The sequence below is a fragment of the Poecilia reticulata genome, chromosome 9 (assembly GCF_904066995.2).
Source record: "Poecilia reticulata chromosome 9, P_reticulata-male-v2, whole genome shotgun sequence".
NCBI lineage: Eukaryota > Metazoa > Chordata > Actinopteri > Cyprinodontiformes > Poeciliidae > Poecilia > Poecilia reticulata.
The window spans coordinates 35,787,243-35,809,034 of record NC_088838.1 but is presented as its reverse complement, the minus strand read 5'-3'; the positions used below and the strand labels follow the sequence as shown (position 1 = coordinate 35,809,034).

Genomic DNA, 21,792 nt, shown 5'->3' with positions numbered 1-21,792 from the left:
GTAAATAAGTGAAAAGCACTAAACATAATTATTAAATACTAAGTATTTAATACATTTCGAGTTGTAATAATTAGACAAAATATGGGAATACTAACTTATTTAGGAAATGCATATATTTGTTCTCATGAATTCTAGTTTATTCATTAAAAGTTTTATTTTATTTGATGTGTTCAAAACAAACTAGGATCGATTACATGAATCTGATCTCTACAGTGGAGAATTCCAGGCTCTCCGATGCTGCATGCTGGGAAATGTAGTTCGGTTCACGGCGCCACTCTAAAACCAGAAATATTAGCCAGCCAATCACGGCAGCCCAGCTATACTAGTAGCTAACCACAGCACTTCAGGCAAATTACCGACCAATCAAAAGCATAGCAACAAATCATACGTAATTAAAACTTCACAGCCAATCACAGCGTCTCCTCCATGCCACTGGCCAATCAATTCACAACAACACGCATGATGCAGTTTTGCACAGCGCATGCGCACAGTGTGGACAGCTGATAACTCATCTATTATGCTACTTGGCTGTTAAATAAAAATCCAGCAGAGGAGCTTCTGGATCCGCCGCTGGACCACCGGAGCGCCGAAAATACAAAGTAAACACGGCTGTGAGGGTTCTGGTGCTGGGGTTGAAGGGCGGAAGGTGCGGATGGTACGGGCCGTGGTGTCGAAGGCAGCTGGCCGCTCGGCGCCTTCAGACAAAGCTCAGCTAACAGCTAATAAGCTAGCATGCTAAGAGACTAGCGGCACGGAGCGGGAACATCCGCAAAGATTTGAGTTCTGACCCAAAAGGCCCGGTGACAAAGACTCTCTTAACCCATAAAAAGTCCCCGTGGTTGTTAACATACACGTTCCTAGTCCGTCCACCGCCCCATGGGTCTGCCTGCAGCTCTCCGGTAAGGAGCAGCACTCGGTCTGCTAGCAGCAAGCCATTAGCTGAGGCTTGCCCGCCATCTTTTCTGGCTCGATAGGAAGATGTTTCGGTCCAAAGAACGAGCAGAACCGAGACCCTGCGACTCCCATTGGAACATCATAGGCTGCAGTTAGCAGAACACCTGGACGGCTGAGTGAAGAGGAGCGGGTGGAGCCGCTGTTTGGTTGGATGTCTTCGGTGTAGAGGGCGCTAGCTGTTAGCTACCATTAGCGGGATAACGGCAGAAGCGTGCAGGCAGCTGGACTCCCGGGAGCAGCCTGGGCCGGTACTGGAGGTCTGGTATGTTGCTTTGGATCGGTACCTGGAGATACGGTTGGACTCTGGGTCGGTACCTGAAGGTCTGGTTGGACTCTCGGTCGGACATCTGGTATACTGGTTTGGGTCGGTACCTGGCAGGCGGGTTTCAGTTTTTTTGGATTGAGATGTTCTGATTGAGCTGCCAGTTTGGGCTGAGCTCGTTTCTGGTTCTGAATTGTTCTGTTTGTAAGTGGAAGCTATGGGAGTGAATAAATGGGTCCGGTAAGTGAGTGGTTCTGGTCAACTAGATGTTTCTTTAGTTTCCAGGTCTGACAGAGTGTGGAGCAGTTTGGGTTTGGATCAGTACTTCCACATTAGAACCTGATCCTGAGCCATGGTTCTGGATGGAGGAAAGGATTGAGTGTTGTAGGACAAACGGGTCATTGGTTCTGGAACATCAGACGGGTTCCTCTGCTCAGTCAAACCAAGCCACGCATAAACAGGGTTTGGTTCCATCAGAACCTCCTGTGGATGGTCAGAGCTGTTCATCTGGATTTTCAGATTGACCCGTAAGCAGGCGGTCCGGTTGGGTCAGGTGGTCCTGAACTACTCACCTTTCTAGTAAACATGGTGACGCTCCCAGAGGTCCAGCAGCAGATTGTGGGTATTTGGCTCCTTCTGAGGTTCTGAGAAACCTGAGACCAGTCTCCCCTGATTGGCCGCTCAACCCGACATCTCCCCTGATTGGCCGCTGAACCCGACATCTCCCCTGATTGGCCGCTGAACCCGACGTCTCCCCTGATTGGCCGCTGAACCCGACGTCTCCCCTGATTGGCCGCTGAACCCGACGTCTCCCCTGATTGGCCGCTGAACCCGACGTCTCCCCTGATTGGCCGCTGAACCCGACGTCTCCCCTGATTGGCCGCTGAACCCGACGTCTCCCCTGATTGGCCGCTGAACCCGACGTCTCCCCTGATTGGCCGCTGAACCCGACGTCTCCCCTGATTGGCTGCTCAACCCGACGTCTCCCCTGATTGGCTGCTCAACCCGACGTCTCCCCTGATTGGCTGCTCAACCCAACGTCTCCCCTGATTGGCTGCTCAACCCAACGTCTCCCCTGATTGGCGTTTGAACCCAACGTCTCCCCTGATTGGCGTTTGAACCCAACGTCTCCCCTGATTGGCGTTTGAACCCGACGTCTCCCCTGATTGGCCGCTGAACCCGACGTCTCCCCTGATTGGCTGCTCAACCCGACGTCTCCCCTGATTGGCTGCTCAACCCGACGTCTCCCCTGATTGGCCGCTGAACCCGACGTCTCCCCTGATTGGCCGCTCAACCCGACGTCTCCCCTGATTGGCCGCTCAACCCGACGTCTCCCCTGATTGGCGTTTGAACCCGACGTCTCCCCTGATTGGCTGCTCAACCTGACGTCTCCCCTGATTGGCCGCTCAACCCGACGTCTCCCCTGATTGGCCGGACCACAGCAAGGTGCTCAGGAGCTGCTGGTTCCGTTGTCCTATCAGATGGTCTCACTGTCAGAATAGCGGACATGCAGGAGGACGTGCAGGAGGACGCATGGAGGACGCATGGTTGCGCGTTGAGTTCCGACCTTCAGAGGAGCCGTCAGTTCAGCACACGCCACAAGTTACGATGAACATAATTCAGCTGTTTTCAGTGGCAACTGCGTTGTCATGGTTTCCAGGTGTATTTAAAGCTGCCGTGTGAAACTGGCCTCCTGCTGCTTGGTGACGACTAGGAACCCGCTGAGTCGGGACGTCATACAGCCGCTAATGACGATGTACGGCAGGATGTTTCTGATTAAATCATATGGCAGCGTATGGCGATCTGACAACACCGGTTCTCCAGCGTTGGACCGGGCCCATCTTTCCGGCCAGCTGTGACCTCTGGATGGTTCTGTCGTGTCTGGGTTTCAGAATCGGATTTGGGTCGATCAGGTCAGAACCGGGTTCCCATGCTTTTATATTTGTGTTGCCGTGGCAACCGGGAGCGGTTCTGATCCGAACACATCTGTTCTGAAAACACTCGGTGTGAACAGAACAGTAAAGGCCCGGTTCTGCCCGAGTCGGGTTCTGACCTCAGCAGGTGCAATCAGAACCAACCTGAGCAGCTCAGTTAGAAATGCTGCTGGTTCTGGTTCTGACCCAGTCCTCACAGATCCCTGTGTTCCAGCTGCAGTGGGTGTGTTTGGTCCGGTCCGGCCTGGTTCTGGTTCTGTGATGCGTTCACTGACCAGGTTTTCTGTGAGTTTTGACAGAAACGCTCTCTGATGACGGATTATGATAACTGATCAAATCTACAGTTCAGATATCTGGATTGATAAATGGTGCGTAAGGCCCCCAGGGCTGCCCCAACAGCTGCCTGCATTAAATACTCAGAAGATACCCGAGTGTAGGAAGAGCAGTGCATTATGGGAGAACCTGCTGCAGAAATCTGCTGCGTAACCCTGAGAGGTTCTGACAGATGAATTATTCCAGGTGGTGTCACCGACGGATATCTGCAGGAAAAGCATCTGGATTAAAATATCCCAGATGAGGTCGTTCATTTGCAGAAACCTTAAAAAGATTCCCCAGTCAGGCTGGCACTTCTGGAGAGCCGACTCTGTTCAGCAGGTCATGAAGCTAAAGAGCCCATTCAGAAAATGGGCCAAACTAACCGATAAGTTAATCACCACACAGGGTTTTACCATAACCAGGAGGACGAAAGGGGGAGGAGCTAATGAGACAGGAGGGATGTAAAAGTTTTCCAGAAAATACGGAGACTTGACGGGGACAACGGGAATGATGAATTAACAATGAACACGGTTTGAGATGTTTTAGTAATAAGAATGATTGAATTTCAGTAGAAAGCGTAATAAGTAAGGAACAACAAACAGGTCAGAAATCAGCCACTGATGCCATTTAAAAATGACTGGACACGTTTTCACGGCTCCCTATCTGGGCAGTCGCAGCCAAAATGTTGGGTATAGTCAAAGCCTGTGTGATTACACCTGTGTTAAGGTGTCCGTGCTTTATATTAAATCAGTCTGCATATGTACGGTAGACTTATTGTCAGTAAATCGGTTTTCATAGAGTTAAGCATAAATATACATGTTATATAATTTGCTTGTCTAATTGAAATAAAAAACAGGCTGAATGTCTGAGTTTCCCCAAAAAGATTTTCTCCACCAGAAATCAGAACAGAAAGCAAAATGTCCTAAATTTACTTTGACTAGTCATAATTTAATCATTTGTCTGAAGCTCATTGTAGACAGGTTGAAGCTCCCGTACATCTTGATGGATGTGTCCTAATTAATACTGGACAGAATGAAATCAACTCTTCATTCATAAAGTGATGTCAGAAGCTGATTTTATGATCAAATGGTTTGCCATACAGAGTTTCTGTGATCTGGAGGTGTTGCTGATGTCACCAGGAGGCGGGGCTAACTGTGTGTGTGTGTGTGTTGCAGGTTGTGCGATGGGACTCTGTGTCTCTGGGGGGTCCTCTGAGCTGAAGCTCCTCAACTGAACACACCTGAGCGCCTCACACACACACACACACCTGGGAGCCGCGTTTTCTCTCCTCCAGGCCAGACGCTGCCGTCCCAAGGTGCATTGCTGCGTCGTCCACCATGTCGGACGCCCCTGAGGCTGCGCCCGCCAGCCCCCCCACCATCACCAACCCGCCCCCCCCTGAGGTGTCCAACCCCAACAAGCCTGGCAGGTAGGAGGGGGTTGATCTCTCTATCTCCACCTCTCTCTCTCACCCCCCTCTCCCTCTACCTCTCTGTCTCTCTCTCACCCCCCCTCTCTCCTCTCTCTCACCCCCCTCTCCCTCTACCTCTCTCCTCTCTCTCACCCCTCTCTCTCTCTACCTCTCTGTCTCTCTATCACCCCCCCTCTACCTCTCTCTCACCCCTCTCTGTCTCACCCCCCCTCTCCCCCTACCCCTCTCCTCTCTCTCACCCCCCTCTCCCTCTACCTCTCTGTCTCTCTCTCACCCCCCTCTCCCTCTACCTCTCTCCTCTCTCTCACCCCCCTCTCCCTCTACCTCTCTGTCTCTCTCTCACCCCCCTCTCCCTCTACCTCTCTCCTCTCTCTCACCCCCCCTCTCCCTCTACCTCTCTCCTCTCTCTCACCCCCCCTCTCTCCTCTCTCTCACCCCCTCTCTCTCTACCTCTCTGTCTCTCTCTCACCCCCCTCTCCCTCTACCTCTCTCCTCTCTCTCACTCCCCTCTTTCTCTCTCTCTCCTCTCTCTCACCCCCCTCTCCCTCTACCTCTCTCCTCTCTCTCACCCCTCTCTCTCTCTACCTCTCTCTCTCTCTCACCCCCCTCTCCCTCTACCTCTCTCCTCTCTCTCACCCCCCTCTCTCCTCTCTCTCACCCCCCTCTCTCTCTACCTCTCTGTCTCTCTCTCACCCCCCTCTCCCTCTACCTCTCTCCTCTCTCTCACCCCTCTCTCTCTCTACCTCTCTCCTCTCTCTCACCCCCCTCTCCCTCTACCTCTCTCCTCTCTCTCACCCCTCTCTCTCTCTACCTCTCTGTCTCTCTCTCACCCCCCTCTCTCCTCTCTCTCACCCCTCTCTCTCTCTCTACCTCTCTCCTCTCTCTCACCCCCCTCTCTCTTCTCTCTCACCCCTCTCTCTCTCTCTCCCTCCATCAGGAAGACCAACCAGCTCCAGTACATGCAGAACGTTGTGGTAAAGACTCTGTGGAAGCATCAGTTCGCCTGGCCTTTCTACCAGCCGGTGGACGCCATCAAGCTGTGTCTCTGGGTAGGTCATCGCCTTGACGACGGCCCTGCGACCCCGCATGCCCCCGCTGACCCTCTCTGTCTGCAGGACTACCACAAGGTGATCAAGAACCCCATGGACATGGGGACCATCAAGAAGCGTCTGGAGAACAACTACTACTGGAGCGCCAGCGAGGCCATGCAGGACTTCAACACCATGTTCACCAACTGCTACATCTACAACAAGGTAGGGAGCGGCGCCCCCTGCTGGCCGGACGAGGGGGAGCGGCGCCCCCTGCTGGCCGGACGCTGACCCCTTGGCTTGTCTCTGCAGCCCACAGACGACATCGTCCTGATGGCTCAGGCCCTGGAGAAAATCTTCCTGCAGAAAGTGGCCCAGATGCCCCAGGAGGAAGTCGCCCTGCTGCCGCCGGCGCCCAAAGTGAAGAACAAGGGCAAGCAGCCGCCGGCCACCACAGGTCAGACGGGGAGACGTGGTGATGCTGCTATCCGCTACGTCCGGCTCTGCTGTGGCTAACACTGCCTGGTGTATTATAAGTCTGGCAGCCCGCCATGCTTTACTAGCCCCCTCCCAGGCTGAGCGCTGCTTGTTTCTATTGCTAATAATAATAAAAAAATGCTTTTTTTTTTCTTTGTTTTTAAGCTGGATTGAAAGTGTCTCTGTTGCTCTGAGCGTTCGACTGGCGGAGCAGATTTACCCTAAAAGATGTTTACAATAGATGCGTTTAAAGCCGGGAGAGCCGACCAATCACGGCGCTGGCCGTCGCCTCGCGCGCCGCTTGATCTCTGAAGTTGACCTCAGAGCCTCCTGTCACTCAAACTGGACTCAGGCTGACCTGATGGATATTTGCATCAACTTCCTGTGAGGAATTATGTTTCTGTGCAGAAATCACGGTAGGAGTCCAAACCCACCGTTAGCTCTGGTTGCGCAGCTCTATGTGAACCGCAGGAATAACTTGTAGTCGCTTTCAGAGGAGCGGTGAGAATGATAATTATGCGGCGCTTCCATGTCACTGGCTGCCCAGCGTGTGGCGCCGTCTGCCCTGTGAAGTTCATGTCTGTCCCGGTCGGTCGGCGCGTTAGCGGCTAACGAACCTCATCACGCAGGTTCAGCCCGGTGAGGAGCTCCATCCTCTCCTCGGTCACTTCATGCTGGTTTTATATTATTATGTTTGGTATCATTTCCCGGTTATGCGAAGCATCAAACCGTATCGATGCTTAATGAGCGGAGAGATCAGAGAAACTCCTCCGATAAACTGGACGACCAAAACAGTTTCTGAGATTCAGACAGAAACGTTGGAGCTGCTAAAGCTACATTAGCATCATTTCATTAAATCTCCTGTTTGCTGCTCATCTCTGCCCAGTGCGGCAGGTTTAACTCATCCTGCAGGGCCGGTCCAAGGCTGATGGGGCCTGGGGCAGAATCTGACTGAGGGGCCCCATCAGCAGCTCTAACAGCTTCTGGGTTTAACTGGCCAACCTAAAAACCATCAGTTATAATCCAGTTTGTTAATTTGTATTTGTGAACAAACGGCTCAAACTCAAAGATTAAACTCACAGCACCAGATTGTTGCCATGGTAACAGAACAATCCAACTATGAATATTGTTCTTTGAACTTTGAACTTTTACAAAGTAAAACTTGCCAGATCCTTAAAATCTCACATTTAAATGTTAAACCATTTATTTTATGTTTGCTGAAACCATTAAATCAAATTCAGCAGCATTGATCATAAACGTTACATTTATGTATCTGTTCAAATATCAGCATTTATGGGGCCCCTGAAGCCCTGGGGGCCCCATGGAGCTGCTGAAGCCCTGGGGGGCCGATGAGGCCCCTGAAGCCCTGGGGGGCCGATGAGGCCCCTGAAGCCCTGGGGGCCCCATGGAGCTGCTGAAGCCCTGGGGGCCCCATGGGGCCCCTGAAGCCCTGGAGGGGGGCTCCATGGAGCCGCTGATTTAATTTGGATTAAACACAAGTACAAATAATTGATATTAATTTTAATTGTATTTTTTTATTTGTTGTTTTTAAGGCTAGTTGTGGATTTAAATGGCGTCTCACCCGCCATGTTTTCCCTTTAACATAATTACACAGTCATATTTTTACATTTCTACCTTTCAGTACAAAAACACGGTGGAGCCGATCGACACGGTTACTGAGGGAAACCCTGACTGGCTGCTGACGCTGCTAGCGCTGCTGATGCTACTAACACTTTTGATGCTGCTGGCGCTGCTGATGCTGCTAATGCTGCTGGCGCTAACGCTGCTGGCCCTACTAGCGCTGCTGATGCTGCTAACGCTGCTAATGCTGCTGACGCTAACGCTGCTGGCCCTGCTAGCGCTGCTGATGCTGCTAATGCTGCTGGCGCTAACGCTGCTGGTGCTAACGCTGCTGGTGCTAACGCTGCTAATGCTGCTGGCCCTGCTAGCGCTGCTGATGCTACTAACGCTGGTGATGCTGCAGGTGCTGCTAAGGCTGCTGGCGCTAACGCTCCTGATGCTGCTAATGCTGCTGGCGCTAACGCTGCTGGCCCTGCTAGCGCTGCTGATGCTGCTAACGCTGCTAATGCTGTTGGCGCTAACGCTGCTGGCCCTGCTAACGCTGCTGGTGCTGCTAACGCTGCTGGCGCTAACGCTGCTGGTGCTAACGCTGCTGGCGCTAACGCTGCTGGTGCTAACGCTGCTGGCGCTAACGCTGCTGGTGCTAACGCTGCTGGTGCTGCTAATGCTGCTGGCCCTGCTAGCGCTGCTGATGCTGCTAACGCTGCTGGCGCTAACGCTGCTGGTGCTGCTAACGCTGCTGGCGCTAACGCTGCTGGCGCTAACGCTGCTGGTGCTGCTAACGCTGCTGGCGCTAACGCTGCTGGCGCTAACGCTGCTGGTGCTGCTAACGCTGCTGGCGCTAACGCTGCTGGCGCTAACGCTGCTGGCGCTAACGCTGCTGGTGCTGCTAACGCTGCACATTTAGCTTGCTGAGGTGTCAGGTGTGTGACAGACATTTCAAACCTAATTTTTGCTGAGCTGCGGTTTACCTGGGTCCTTGCAGTAGAAAACTCTCAGAATGGTAATTAGTAATGAATGATGGAAGCAGAGGGAAAAGATTCCAATGCTGATGGATTATTAATGTTTTCTAGGAAAGATCTAAGGTATTTTTACAGATGTGTATTTTATTTGTAGGTTTCTGTTGTGGTAATTGTCTCATATCTATGTAACTCTCTCTCTCTCTCTCTCTCCGTCTCTCGCCCTCAGTGAGTCAGCAGGCCGAGTCCTCTGCCTCCCCGCCCCCCTCCTACCCCTCCCCCTCCCCCTCTCAGACACCTGTCATCTCGACCACGCCCACACCGGTGCCCGCCACGCCCCCTGTGCCCGCCACGCAGCCCCCGGCAGCCATGATGCCCTCTGCACAGCCTGTCGTCAAGGTAACGGCTTCACCTGAAACGACTTCCTGTCAGTTCAGTGAATTAAAATTCAGATCGGATATTAAATTACAGAAAAGCTTCCACCCAAAAACACAATCCTTCATAAAGTTAAGAAATAAACATACAAACACATCTAAGTTTTAATTATTACACGTTTAGTAAAAGTACAAATGTGAAAAATGTTGATATAAATGACAATCAGCTGACTGAGGTCAAATTAGTCAAACGTTCTCAGTGATGTGACGACAAACGTGTCAAAACATTCATGATTTCTATACACAGCCAACAGAAACTCCAGGAAACGGTGAGTCTCGTATTCTAACCATTTATTCCTAAAACGTTCAGACTTGGAGTCAAACATGAAGAAGTCAAAGTTTAGGTTTTATTCCATTCATATTTTAATTAAGGAACAGCATGAATAATGTGATGTCGTCTCGTACAACCGTGTAGTCGGTGTGTGTCACTGGCCTACAGCCTCCGTGTGATTATCCCGTCGCTCCGGTTTCCCTTCTTATCCTGGGGAGGAAACGAATGAACAACCCAAAAGGTCCGAACACAGCAGCTAAGGAACAGCGGCATCACGTCCCTGCATTCGGTCCAGATCTGGTCCCTCCGTGGGGTCAGAGGGCAGCTGGTGCCATGAGGTCCAACGCCTTTCGAATCCGGTCCAGGTCCACTGCAGATAGATGATGGTCATTTCATTGAACATGCATGTTTCATCCCACCAGTGATCCCTCGCTGTAACGCGGCTCACCGTTCTCGCCGCTTCGCACATGGTTGTTGTTGTGCCGTTTCTTTCATTGTGTTCTGCGTCCTGATTGGCTAAACAGTCTCTGAGCTCCTTCTCTACCTGTGTGCAGCAACGTTACGGCATTTAAATATAAGTAATACAGATTGGCCAGTCAGGAGCTGGAAGCTGCTGGCCAGAGGCAGCAGAACCGGAGGCTGGATGATGAGACCCAGCTGGGAGGAGGCGCTGGAACGACACGGATCACATGAAGGCTGATGCACATCCTCTGACCTGACAGGCTTTGTTCTTCAGTGTGGAGTATTTAATTATGCCGTGTAAAAACTGGAGCTAACTACTTCACTGATCGCAGGTTATTTTTTAACCCCAAGAAAAACGAGGGATCAGTGGACAGTTGGCCCAATAACGATCTCCACACCTTGCTGAATTATCCCCAGTCAGAAAACAGCTGGCAGCTCCATAAACCGTGAAAATGACCCGCTTGTTTCCACCCACATGACCTCCGTTATGATCTCTGCTCCGCTGAGCTGGTGCTGCAAAGAGGCGTCCCCACGTGTTGGAGGCGACGTCTAACTGGTCTGCAGTGTGACTTTGGTGGCTCCTTCCTCATCCCGTTTATCCTTAATATATAATGTATATATAACAACCCTCCGGTTTTGTAGCTCCTCATATATTTTGGGTGTTAATTTGTTCACAGAGGTCGATTGATATATTTAATATACCAACATATGAATGTTAGTTGTTTCTAAGTGGAAGCAAATCTCTGCTATCAGACCGTATTCCTGCTGAATGAGTTGAAAGGTCCTCAGACGGCCGTTATGGATAAATCATTAGATTTTACCATCATCTGGGGTAAAGTGTTGATCGTATGCCGTCCATTGGGTTGTAAACAGGACTGTTTGCTAGTTTTGACCAGGTCTTAACTGAACATGGACTGAGATCTTCAAGGTCTTTTATTAAGTCTATATTTCCACTTGCTGCCTGCAGGGGGCCACCAAGGCTTGAACACTCATTCTCCTCCATTTTGCTGTGCAGGAGGAGCCGCACTTCTCCACCAGAGGGTTTATCTGTAGCAGTCAGTCATGTTTGGGACTGAAAGGCCTCCTTTGCTCAGCTGTAAAGTTTTAAATCGATCCTGGGTTGTTTCCCTTGCCAAATAAATCTCAATCAACGTGTTGATTTCTTGGAACATAGATTTATTTGGCTGTTTCTGCTGCTAGAGTCTGAAACAGGATAGTGGTTTTGGCAGCAGCATCATTTTCTAGCTCTTTGCATGAGGCCCAGCGTCATTAACGGGTCGGTTTGCTGAGAACATTCCTTTGGGAATGGTCACTCCCAGACGTACCGTTGAGTCCCATTCATTTTGAAGTTTTCATTGTCAGTATTGTCTGGTGAAGATTTGGGGGGTTCAGTTTGTAACCTGAACATTTCCAACTGGATTTCATGTAATTCTGGGAGGGATTCCCGCCGCTAGATTCAACATCATCCTAATCTAGCGGTTCTCAACGTGTGCGGTACCGCCCCCCAGGGGGCGCTCAGAGGACGGCAGGGGGCGCTGGCGGACATTTTTACAAAAGGGGGGCGCTGGGACGCCTTTGGGGGGTCGAAGGTAAACTTTACACCTTAAACAACACCAGTTTAGACTTTGAGCCACTTGGTAAAACTGTGTTGTGTAACATTAAATCCTGCTTGGCTGCAACTGTATCAAGTTTTATACTTGAATCTTTTTGGCAATGTTGAGGTTTTATTTTGGCTCTTTGCATAATTTAGCCTCTTCAGAGCCTCCATATGTTATCAGTCTGTTAAAGATGGTTTTACTGATAGCAGGACAATTTGCACAATGCCTGTTGTTTAGTTTTCTTCTTGGAAAAAGTTATTAAAAACAAGTTTTTGTCTAAATTAAGGTGAATTCATGGTTCCTTTTTCCACATAATGTAACCGGTAGTGTTTATGATTAAAAACATAATTATGTGATCGTTATCGGTGATCGGTATCGGTGATCGGCTCTCATGGGTGATCGGTATCGGTGATCGGTATCGGTGATCGGCCCTCATGGGTGATCGGTATCGGTGATCGGCCCTCATGGGTGATCGGTATCGGTGGTCGGTATCGGTGATCAGCTCTCATCGGTGATCGGTATCGGTGGTCGGTATCGGTGATCAGCTCTCATCGGTGATCGGTATCGGTGATCGGTATCGGTGATCGGTATCGGTGATCGGTATCGGTGATCGGCCCTCATGGGTGATCGGTATCGGTGATCGGCCCTCATGGGTGATCGGTATCGGTGATCGGTATCGGTGATCGGCCCTCATGGGTGATCGGTATCGGTGATCGGCCCTCATGGGTGATCGGTATCGGTGATCGGTATCGGTGATCGGCCCTCATGGGTGATCGTATCAGTGATCGGTATCGGCAGGAATAAACCTGATCAACATCTCCAGTAGACAGACGCGTGTTCTCGTGGAACACCCTCATCCTGGCCGGGAACGGGGTCTGGAAGTGGATCTTCTTTTGTCTGAGGAGCTTCACTTGAAGGTCCTGGCGTCGCCGTTTTAGCACGTCATGGTCATGATCATGGTCCCTGCCACCAGGAAGCTTTTCTGTTGCCAGGCTCGTTTTAGTGTTTCGTGGTTAACTTACTGAACCTGAGGGCCTTCAGGCGGCGCTCTGGCTCCCAGAGAGCGGTGAGCTCTCGATGCAGGTCGAGTGATGTCCGGTTCATCCCAGAGTAGATTCTCAATGGAGGCTGAGAGAGAGACAGACAGCTCTGGCTAGCTAGCTAGCTCCTCGGACAGTTTTCCCGTCTCGAACTCGTCCTGCGCTGAGCTTCACAGCCTCTTCGAGCTGCTGAATCCTGTTCTCCTCTTCCAAGATGTGCATTTCTGCCTCATTCAGTCTTGTTTGTGCCTCGTTTCCTCTTTAACCTCTCGGAAACCCTCACCGTCTTCTCGACGTGATTCTCTTGGAGAACAGATTGTAGATTCTCGTTATGCTAGTGATGCTGGTTAGCCATAGCTTCTTCGTTCGTTTCTTCTTGACGACCGTCGAGACAGCAGAGAGCGCTTTGATTTGGACTTGGGCATTTTGGCTCTTTTAAGTTTAATTTATACGCAGCATTTACATGAAACCTGTGGTTTTTACAACATGTCGGCGAGCCGCCTGCTTAAGCTGTCGCCATCTTGCTTGCTCACCTGGAAGTCCCAAAGTTTAGGTTTTTACGTGAATCAAAATGTGAAAGAGAAGCAAATATGGCGGCGAAACGACGCTGGAAACATCCGCTGAATCCTTTATGTGAGTCATAACGGCAGCGGTCCAGGCGAAGGCGCTCATGTGTGTGTGTGTGTGTGTGTCCAGCAGAAGAAGGGCGTGAAGAGGAAAGCGGACACCACCACCCCAACCACGTCCGCCATCTCCGCCGGCCGCGCCGACTCCCCGTCCGCCCAGGACGCCAAGCCGGCCAAGCTGGCCTCCTCCCGCCGCGAGGCCGCCGCCCGGCCCGCCAAGACCCGCCGCGAGACGGTGGAGGAGGCGGCGGGGGGCGAGGCGGCGCTGGGCGGGGCGGGGGCCGGCGCCAGGAAGGGCGGTAAGCTGGGGGAGCAGATGAAGCACTGCGACGCCATCTTGAAGGAGATGCTGTCCAAGAAACACGCCGCCTACGCCTGGCCCTTCTACAAGCCGGTGGACGCCGAGGCGCTGGAGCTGCACGACTACCATGACATCATCAAGCACCCCATGGACCTCAGCACCGTCCGGGTAAGGCCCGCTTCGCCGGTCCTGCTGGGTCAGAACCGCCGCGCTTCAGGCAGGAGACATCTCTGTCCTGCAGCGCAGCTCTGGTCCTGGTCCTGGTCCTGGTTCTGGTTCTGGTTCTGGTCCTGGTCCGGGTTCTGGTCCTGGTCCGGGTTCTGGTTCTGGTTCTGGTCCTGGTTCTGGTCAAGGTCCAGTTCTGGTTCTGGTCCTGGTCCGGGTTCTTGTCCAGGTCCAGTTCTGGTCCAGGTTCATGTTCTGGTCCTGGTCCTGGTCTGGGTTCTGGTTCTGGTCCTGGTCCTGGTCCTGGTCCGGGTTCTGGTTCTGGTCCGGGTTCTGGTTCTGGTCCAGTCCTGGTTCCGGTCCTGGTCCCCTGGTTCCGGTCCAGTTCTTCCTGTCGATGAAGCCACTCATATCTGATTAAAGACTAAATGTTTCCTGTTTCTTTCCAGGAACACGATGAGGACAGGAAGTCTCATTTTCTCTGACTTCCTGTCCTTTAGCCTTTTGCTTCCTCAGAAATACGGCGACTGGCAGCCGACCAGCGGGCTCAGCCAGAACCGGAGACCCGGTTCTGGATCACATGGTCCATCTGGGTCCACTATGTGGAGCAGGCTTTTATTATGAAGGTCTGCCATCCTGTTGTAGTTTGAGCTGCTGGTTGACCCAACAGGCGCAGCAGCAGTTAGCTGGTTAGCTGGTTAGCTAGCTGCAGACCAGCTAGCGCCTGGCTAGCCGCCGGGTCAGGAGCTCCATGCTGGTGGAGATCACACAGTTTCATATTTTAGTCTTAAACTGATGTGATGAATAAAACAGAAGACATGTTGATTTTCCCTTCAGTCATAAAATAAAATCTAAAAGTTTCATTCAGGAGACAGAATGTAATTTTTAGGGTTGGAAGCTGGAATGTGACAAACCCCATTTTTATGTGAAGATGGCTTGCCATACGTTCAGCTCGGTGGTGATGTCACTAACAGGAGCTCCTGTTTTCTGGTCTCACTAAAAACCAGCAGCCAATCAGCTGCCTGCGGGGGCGGAGCTTGTAGCGCTGACGGTGATGCGTTTGTGTGTCTGCAGAAAAAAATGGACAAAGGAGAATACAGCGACCCACAGAGCTTTGCCACAGACGTCAGGTTAATGTTCTCCAACTGCTACAAGTACAACCCCCCCGACCACGAGGTGGTGGCCATGGCCCGCAAGCTGCAGGTAGGTCGGCGCGCCGGCGGCCCGCCCGCCGCCGCCACGCCCGCCCTGACCCCGCCCTCTCTCTCTGCGCAGGACGTGTTCGAGATGCGCTTTGCTAAGATCCCGGACGAGGGCCTGGAGGTCTCGGTCCCGTCCACCACGCCGGTGGTCAGTAAAAGCACCGCCTCCTCCGACAGCAGCAACAACTCCTCCTCCGACGAATCGTCGGACTCCGAGGAGGAGCGAGCCACCCGACTGGCCGAGCTACAGGAGCAGGTTGGTGCTGCCGACCAATCACAGGTCAAGAACATTCTGGCTTCCTTCTCCTTTAGTCTGAATCATGTTTGCATAGCCGTACGTTGCCGTGGGCGAGTCTGCGAGCGGCGGGTTGACTGTCGGTGTGTCCCTTCAGCTGAAGGCCGTGCACGAGCAGCTGGCCGTGCTGTCGCAGGCGCCCGTCAGCAAGCCAAAGAAGAAGAAAGAGAAGAAGGACAAAGAGAAGAAGAAGGACAAGGACAAAGGGAACAAAGCCAAGATAGAAGAAGAGAAGAAACCCAAGGCCGCCGCTCAGCAACCCAAGCCAGCCAATCAGAAGAAAGCACCAGCCAGGAAAGCCAACAGCACGGTACCGGCCACCAGGTACGAGCCGCCTGACCTCTCACCTGCCATGACGCAGCTTCCTGGGCCCACCGCGTCCTCTCTGTTTCCAGGCAACCCAAGAAAGCCAACAAGACGCCGGGCGGCGGATCGGCCAACGGCGACGACGGCGAGGAGTCGTCCCTGCCGATGTCGTACGACGAGAAGCGGCAACTGAGCCTGGACATCAACCGGCTGCCGGGCGAGAAGCTGGGCCGGGTCGTCCACATCATCCAGTCCAGGGAGCCGTCGCTGAGGGACTCGAACCCCGACGAGATCGAGATCGACTTCGAGACGCTCAAACCCTCCACGCTGCGCGAGCTGGAGCGCTACGTCAAGTCCTGCCTGCAGAAGAAGCAGAGGAAGCTGCTGCGTGAGTACTGCGCTTGTCGCCATAGCAACGGGTTGTTTACACAGAGAAACTAGTTACTGAGTGAAACCTGCTGAGGAAAATTACATCAGCTGTGGATTTTTAAAATGAGGCTGAACCACGAGAAGAAACTATTCATAGACCTGATGGAAGCAGAGACTTAATACGCCACCAGGGGGCGACAGCTGCACTCACACCACCAGGACCTGCAGTGGCCTGGGGAACAAAATGGCTGGTTCTCACCTCCTCGTACCAACGCCTTCCCAGGGCATCATGGGAAATGCTTCGGTTTCTCCAAGCCCCGCCCACGTCATCCTGATCCCTCACTGGAAAACAGGAGCGCAAGGCGGGGACCATGATCCATGATCAATGATCATTGATCAATGATCCATGATCAATGATCAATGATCATTGATCCATGATCAACGATCAACGATCCATGATCAACGATCAACGATCCATGATCCATGATCCACGATCCACGATCCACGATCAATGATCAATGATCCATGATCCATGATCCACGATCCACGATCCACGATCAACGATCAATGATCAATGATCCATGATCCATGATCAACGATCAATGATCAATGATCCACGATCCATGATCAATGATCAATGATCCACGATCCACGATCAACGATCCACGATCCACGATCAATGATCAATGATCCACGATCAACGATCAATGATCAATGATCCACGATCAACGATCAATGATCCATGATCAATGATCCATGATCAACGATCAATGATCAATGATCCACGATCCATGATCAATGATCAATGATCCACGATCAATGATCAATGATCCACGATCAACGATCAATGATCAATGATCCATGATCAATGATCCATGATCAACGATCAATGATCAATGATCCACGATCAACGATCAATGATCCATGATCAATGATCAATGATCCACGATCCATGATCAATGATCAATGATCCACGATCAACGATCAATGATCCATGATCAATGATCAATGATCCACGATCAATGATCATTGATCAATGATCCACGATCCACGATCCACGATCAACGATCAATGATCAATGATCCATGATCAATGATCAATGATCCACGATCAACGATCAATGATCAATGATCCATGATCAATGATCCATGATCAACGATCAATGATCAATGATCCACGATCAACGATCAATGATCCATGATCAATGATCAATGATCCACGATCCATGATCAATGATCAATGATCCACGATCAACGATCAATGATCCATGATCAATGATCAATGATCCATGATCAATGATCAATGATCAATGATCCACGATCCACGATCCACGATCAACGATCAATGATCAATGATCCATGATCAATGATCAATGATCAATGATCCACGATCCACGATCCACGATCAACGATCAATGATCAATGATCCATGATCAATGATCCATGATCAACGATCAATGATCAATGATCCACGATCCACGATCCATGATCAATGATCCACGATTCACGATCAATGATCAATGATCAATGATCAACGATCAACGATCCATGATCAATGATCCATGATCAATGATCCATGATCAATGATCCATGATCAACGATCAATGATCAATGATCCATGATCAATGATCAATGATCAATGATCCACGATCCACGATCAACGATCAATGATCAATGATCCATGATCAATGATCCATGATCAATGATCCATGATCAATGATCCATGATCAATGATCAATGATCAACGATCAACGATCCATGATCAATGATCAATGATCAATGATCCATGATCAACGATCAATGATCAATGATCCATGATCAATGATCAATGATCAATGATCCACGATCCACGATCCATGATCAATGATCCACGATTCACGATCAATGATCAATGATCAATGATCAACGATCAACGATCCATGATCAATGATCAATGAGCGAAGCATCAGACCGGCAGCTTCCTCACCGTAGAAACGACCTCTTATTGCTCTGACCTCTAAGGTCACCGGGTCAAGGCCTGGCCGTGACCTTTCCATGAACACTAGGGATGATGACCTGCTGGTCTGAAATCTGCTGTTATGTCTCCAGGGAAACGCCCTTTGCCCTCTGGACGCCCCAAACATCAGCCAGTCCGTCTGTAACTCGCCCCTCTCTCTCTCTGTCTTCCAGAAAAGGCAGCTGGGGGCGGAGCCTCAGGGGGCGGGGCCAGCCGCCTGAGCGGCAGCTCCTCTTCCTCCTCTGATGACAGCTCCTCGACAGGATCCTCCTCTTCCTCCGACACAGACTGAGAACACGGTTCAGTTCACACAGACAGGACTGCTGCCACACACACACACACACACACACACACACACACACATGGAGACTGTATGTAAATAGGCCGACATGTTTTTTAGCTCCTAGTGTTCCTGTTTTCCTCGGAGAAACACGGACAGGCCGAGGAAGAGGAGGAGGAAGAGTGGAGGACACCTGGGCATCATCTTCCTCCTCCTCTTCCTCCAGAGTGGCCGGCAATGACCCCTGACCTCTGCACACATTCCAGAATCATCCGTCAAGTATCATGGGAGATATGGATGGGAAGTGGGCGGGGCTACCGGAGGAAGTGGAGCAGCGATCTGATTGGCTGGTCAGTGGGCCAGCAGAACCCCAAGGTCCTGAAGAACTTGTGGTGCAGCAGCGGTTCCGGGCGTGCCCAGCAGGCGGCGCTGTGGTTCCAGACAGCAGGCGGCGCTGTGGTTCTGGGCGTGCCCAGCAGGCGGCGCTGTGGTTCTGGGCGTGCCCAGCAGGCGGCGCTGTGGTTCTGGGCGTGCCCAGCAGGCGGCGCTGTGGTTCTGGGCGTGCCCAGCAGGCGGCGCTGAAGGAGAAGCTCGTCTCTCCAACCCTGGTGGTTCTGGGGCTCCACGGTTCTGAACAGAACCAGATCCAGTTGGTTCTTGGCCGGGCCTCTCACCAGAACCTCCGCTGTGGGTCCGGGCGCCGCTGTCGCCACGGTAACCCATCGGGGCAGATTCCTAACACTACATTTCCTTTTTTTTCCTGTTTGGGTTTTCCGGTCGTGTTCTGACCCGTTTGTGTCTTCTAAAGTTCTCAATATATGATGTTTGTGCCGCTGTCCGGTCCGAACTCTGAACCCTCTCCGTCCGGGTCCAGAACCGCAGGAGGCCCGGTCCGATCCCTGCCCCAGAGACTAAAGATTCTGATCCGACCCGAGGAGCTTTTCAATGTTTTTAAAGGACCAGACGGGAGGCGGGACCGGTACCACCAGAATCAAGTCTCAACGGTCGGTACCGGTTCTGCCGTCTAAACTCATGAACCGGACTCTGGGTCGGCACCAGGTCACAGAAAGGAGGACGGATCCGTTTGGAGAGGAAGAAACGGCGCCTTCTGCTGGACATGTGACAGAACTGATCATGTAGAGTAACGGCCAATCAGGAAAGAGATGGGCGGGAGTTCCTGTGGGCCCTGAGTCTCTGATTGGCTGAGCCCCGCAGCGCCCCCTGCAGCCCGTCTGTGTACAGTTCAGTTGGATTTTTATTGTTTTTATTTTTTTTTTAATATTGGCGCCCCCAGCTGACAGACCGTTGCCACAGTAACCCCTCCCCCCCCTCCCCCCCGGTTGTTTTTAGTTGATGGTGGAGCTTCGATGCTGATAGTTAATTTTTGTATTTTATAAGAAAAAGGAATAAAAAAGTGATTTTATGTATCTGCATGCACTCCGGCCGTACGTTACTTCTGTATGTTTGAGCACTGTATAGTAGCTGTAAGTAGCTGTGTGATAGACGGAGACCAGAACCGGGTCGGAACCGGGTCGCAGAGGAGAAACCGACTAAAACCATCAAGTGGATTAATAATTGATGTAATTACTCAAACGGGATCCTTATTTTCTGACTTCATTTGTTTTCATAAATAAACACATAAACTGACCGACGGACTCGACTCTCATTGGCTGGCAGAGCCGCTCGTTAACTCTGAGATCCACAAACACTTTAATTAATATAACTCAAACCAGACCCAGTGGGTGTGGCTACAGCAGATCCTGGTGTCTGATTGGCCGCTTCAATCAGGAAGTGAAGGTCGCCCCCTGCTGTTCGTGTTTGAAGTGATGCAGGTCCAAACTTCTTGGTTCTGATAATCAGAACAAACAGATTGAGTCCAGTTGGACCAAATGATTCAGAGAACCAGAACCTGGGGCTGCAATGCATTCTGGTCTCTGTAGTCCTGCCGAGCCCTGATTGGACCTCCATCATCCGAGACCAGCGGCACCGCGGAGGTTCTGGAAGCAATGCTGCCCCCTGCTGCTTTCAGGAAGAAACGACAACAGCTGATAACGGGATTTATTAGACACAAGGTCAGAGGTCACCGTCCAAACCAGTCAGTCTTCACCAGCTGGTCCACATAGGCCCAGTCCGAACCCCCAGAACCTTCTGTAACCCGGATCAGAACCTTTAAACCGGGTCAGGGAGCTGAGGTCCGGGTGTATCACCTGTCCGGTCCGGTTCTGATGGTTTGGGCCGAAGCGGGCCCTGGGTCTGCTCTACATTATGCTGCAAATCCTGGACTGGCCCTCGGATCCCTGCTGGGCCGCGCGGTTCCGGACCAGTACCGCCTGGTTTCCGTAGCTGCTGTACCAGGCGGACTGGCTCCGGGTCAAGTAGGAGGCGGGCGGTCCGGTTCGGAGCTCCAGCTGCTGCTGCTGCCAGATCAGCAGCGACGTGTCCCGGAACCGGAGCCGACCAAACGGTTCCGACAGGGCCTTTGCCGCAAGAGCAGGCCGGGTCGCGGTACCGGTCGGACCCGGTTCCTCTACAGAGGGCTCACGGTCCGACATGCTGACCGCTGGACCGCCATGAAGGCCACGGACTGTTCTGAAGTCCAGCGGCTCGGTTCCGACCCATCAGTGACCTGACGGAGGAGCAGACGAAACTTTATTTAGGTTCTGATCCGGACAGGAACTAGAACCGAACATGAGAACTCCGACTGACCTGCAGCTCCTTCCGGAGGCCCGAAGTCCAACAGAACCCCTGGTGGTTCTGCCGGATGTCCCTCCCGGCTGCCGTACCGTTAAAACGCTGAGCTCCGCGCTTTGGTGGCGAATCCTCCACCGTGCATACGTCACGTCACCGGTGACGTACCGCCGCGCTGACGTAACTAATCCGATCAAGCATACGAACTGTGACGTTTAATGACGTTTCTCCTCCGTTAGCAGCTAACGGTTAGCCCCGAGCCGCTACAGCGTCAGCTGCCCGTAGCAACCGTCCGTCTCCGTTATGTTCCGGGTAGCAACGGAGGACAGCAACAAAGGTTCCGCCGGAGGAGTAGCAGAGGTTTGAGCCCTCAGTGACGTCATCAAGAGAGAATAAAAATACAATTAAAATTTTAAAAATTCTGAATTAATAATTTAGATTCGTTAATTTAGTGAATCTAATTTAATGACTCATTAATTCAGATTAGATGCTGATGGCGGGAAGGATCTCCTGTAGCAGTCTGTGTTACAGTGACTGAAGAAGCCTCTGACTGAAGACGCTCCGCCAGACTTCATTGATTGAATTAAGAATTCTTCTTTCTTTAAACCCGAACAGAACCAGAACCAGAACCAGCCTTCTGTATCCGGCTGCTGAGCCTCTTTAGCTCCTGGTTCTGGTGGTTCTGACAGCAGGTCCAAACCCTGAAGGATCTTCTCTCTGGTCCTTCCTTTTGTCCAGATGAACATCCAGGTTTTTATATTCCTCTTCACCTCCACTTCTTCTCCCATGATGGAAGTACGCTTTGACCTTTGACCCTG

General features: G+C 51.6%; 2 protein-coding genes across 8 annotated transcripts; one reads left to right on the top strand and one right to left on the bottom strand.

Moving 5' to 3' along the window:
• Positions 1-456: 456 nt before the first annotated feature.
• Positions 457-19,560, top strand: brd3b (bromodomain containing 3b). Of its 7 annotated transcripts, none has more exons than XM_081611114.1 (12): positions 457-599; positions 4,641-4,894; positions 5,835-5,946; positions 6,013-6,150; positions 6,238-6,382; positions 9,172-9,341; positions 13,447-13,842; positions 14,914-15,042; positions 15,115-15,297; positions 15,434-15,660; positions 15,732-16,030; positions 18,180-19,560. In XM_081611114.1, the coding sequence occupies exons 2-12, from the start codon at positions 4,803-4,805 to the stop codon at positions 18,296-18,298; spliced, it is 2,010 nt and encodes a 669-aa protein (XP_081467240.1). In that variant the 5' UTR covers positions 457-599; positions 4,641-4,802; the 3' UTR covers positions 18,299-19,560. The 7 variants fall into 7 exon arrangements, with proteins under 7 accessions (XP_081467240.1, XP_081467236.1, XP_081467238.1 ...); XM_081611110.1 differs by having other exon boundaries at positions 15,374-15,660; XM_081611112.1 differs by having other exon boundaries at positions 15,115-15,321.
• A 769-nt stretch (positions 19,561-20,329) lies between these two features.
• On the bottom strand, positions 20,330-21,282 carry brd3os (BRD3 opposite strand). Its single transcript, XM_081611130.1, has 2 exons — positions 20,993-21,282; positions 20,330-20,912 (listed from the first exon to the last, which is right to left on the bottom strand). Exon 2 carries the CDS (start codon positions 20,836-20,838, stop codon positions 20,545-20,547), a length of 294 nt encoding a protein of 97 aa, XP_081467256.1. The 5' UTR covers positions 20,839-20,912; positions 20,993-21,282; the 3' UTR covers positions 20,330-20,544.
• Between the last annotated feature and the right edge of the window lie 510 nt (positions 21,283-21,792).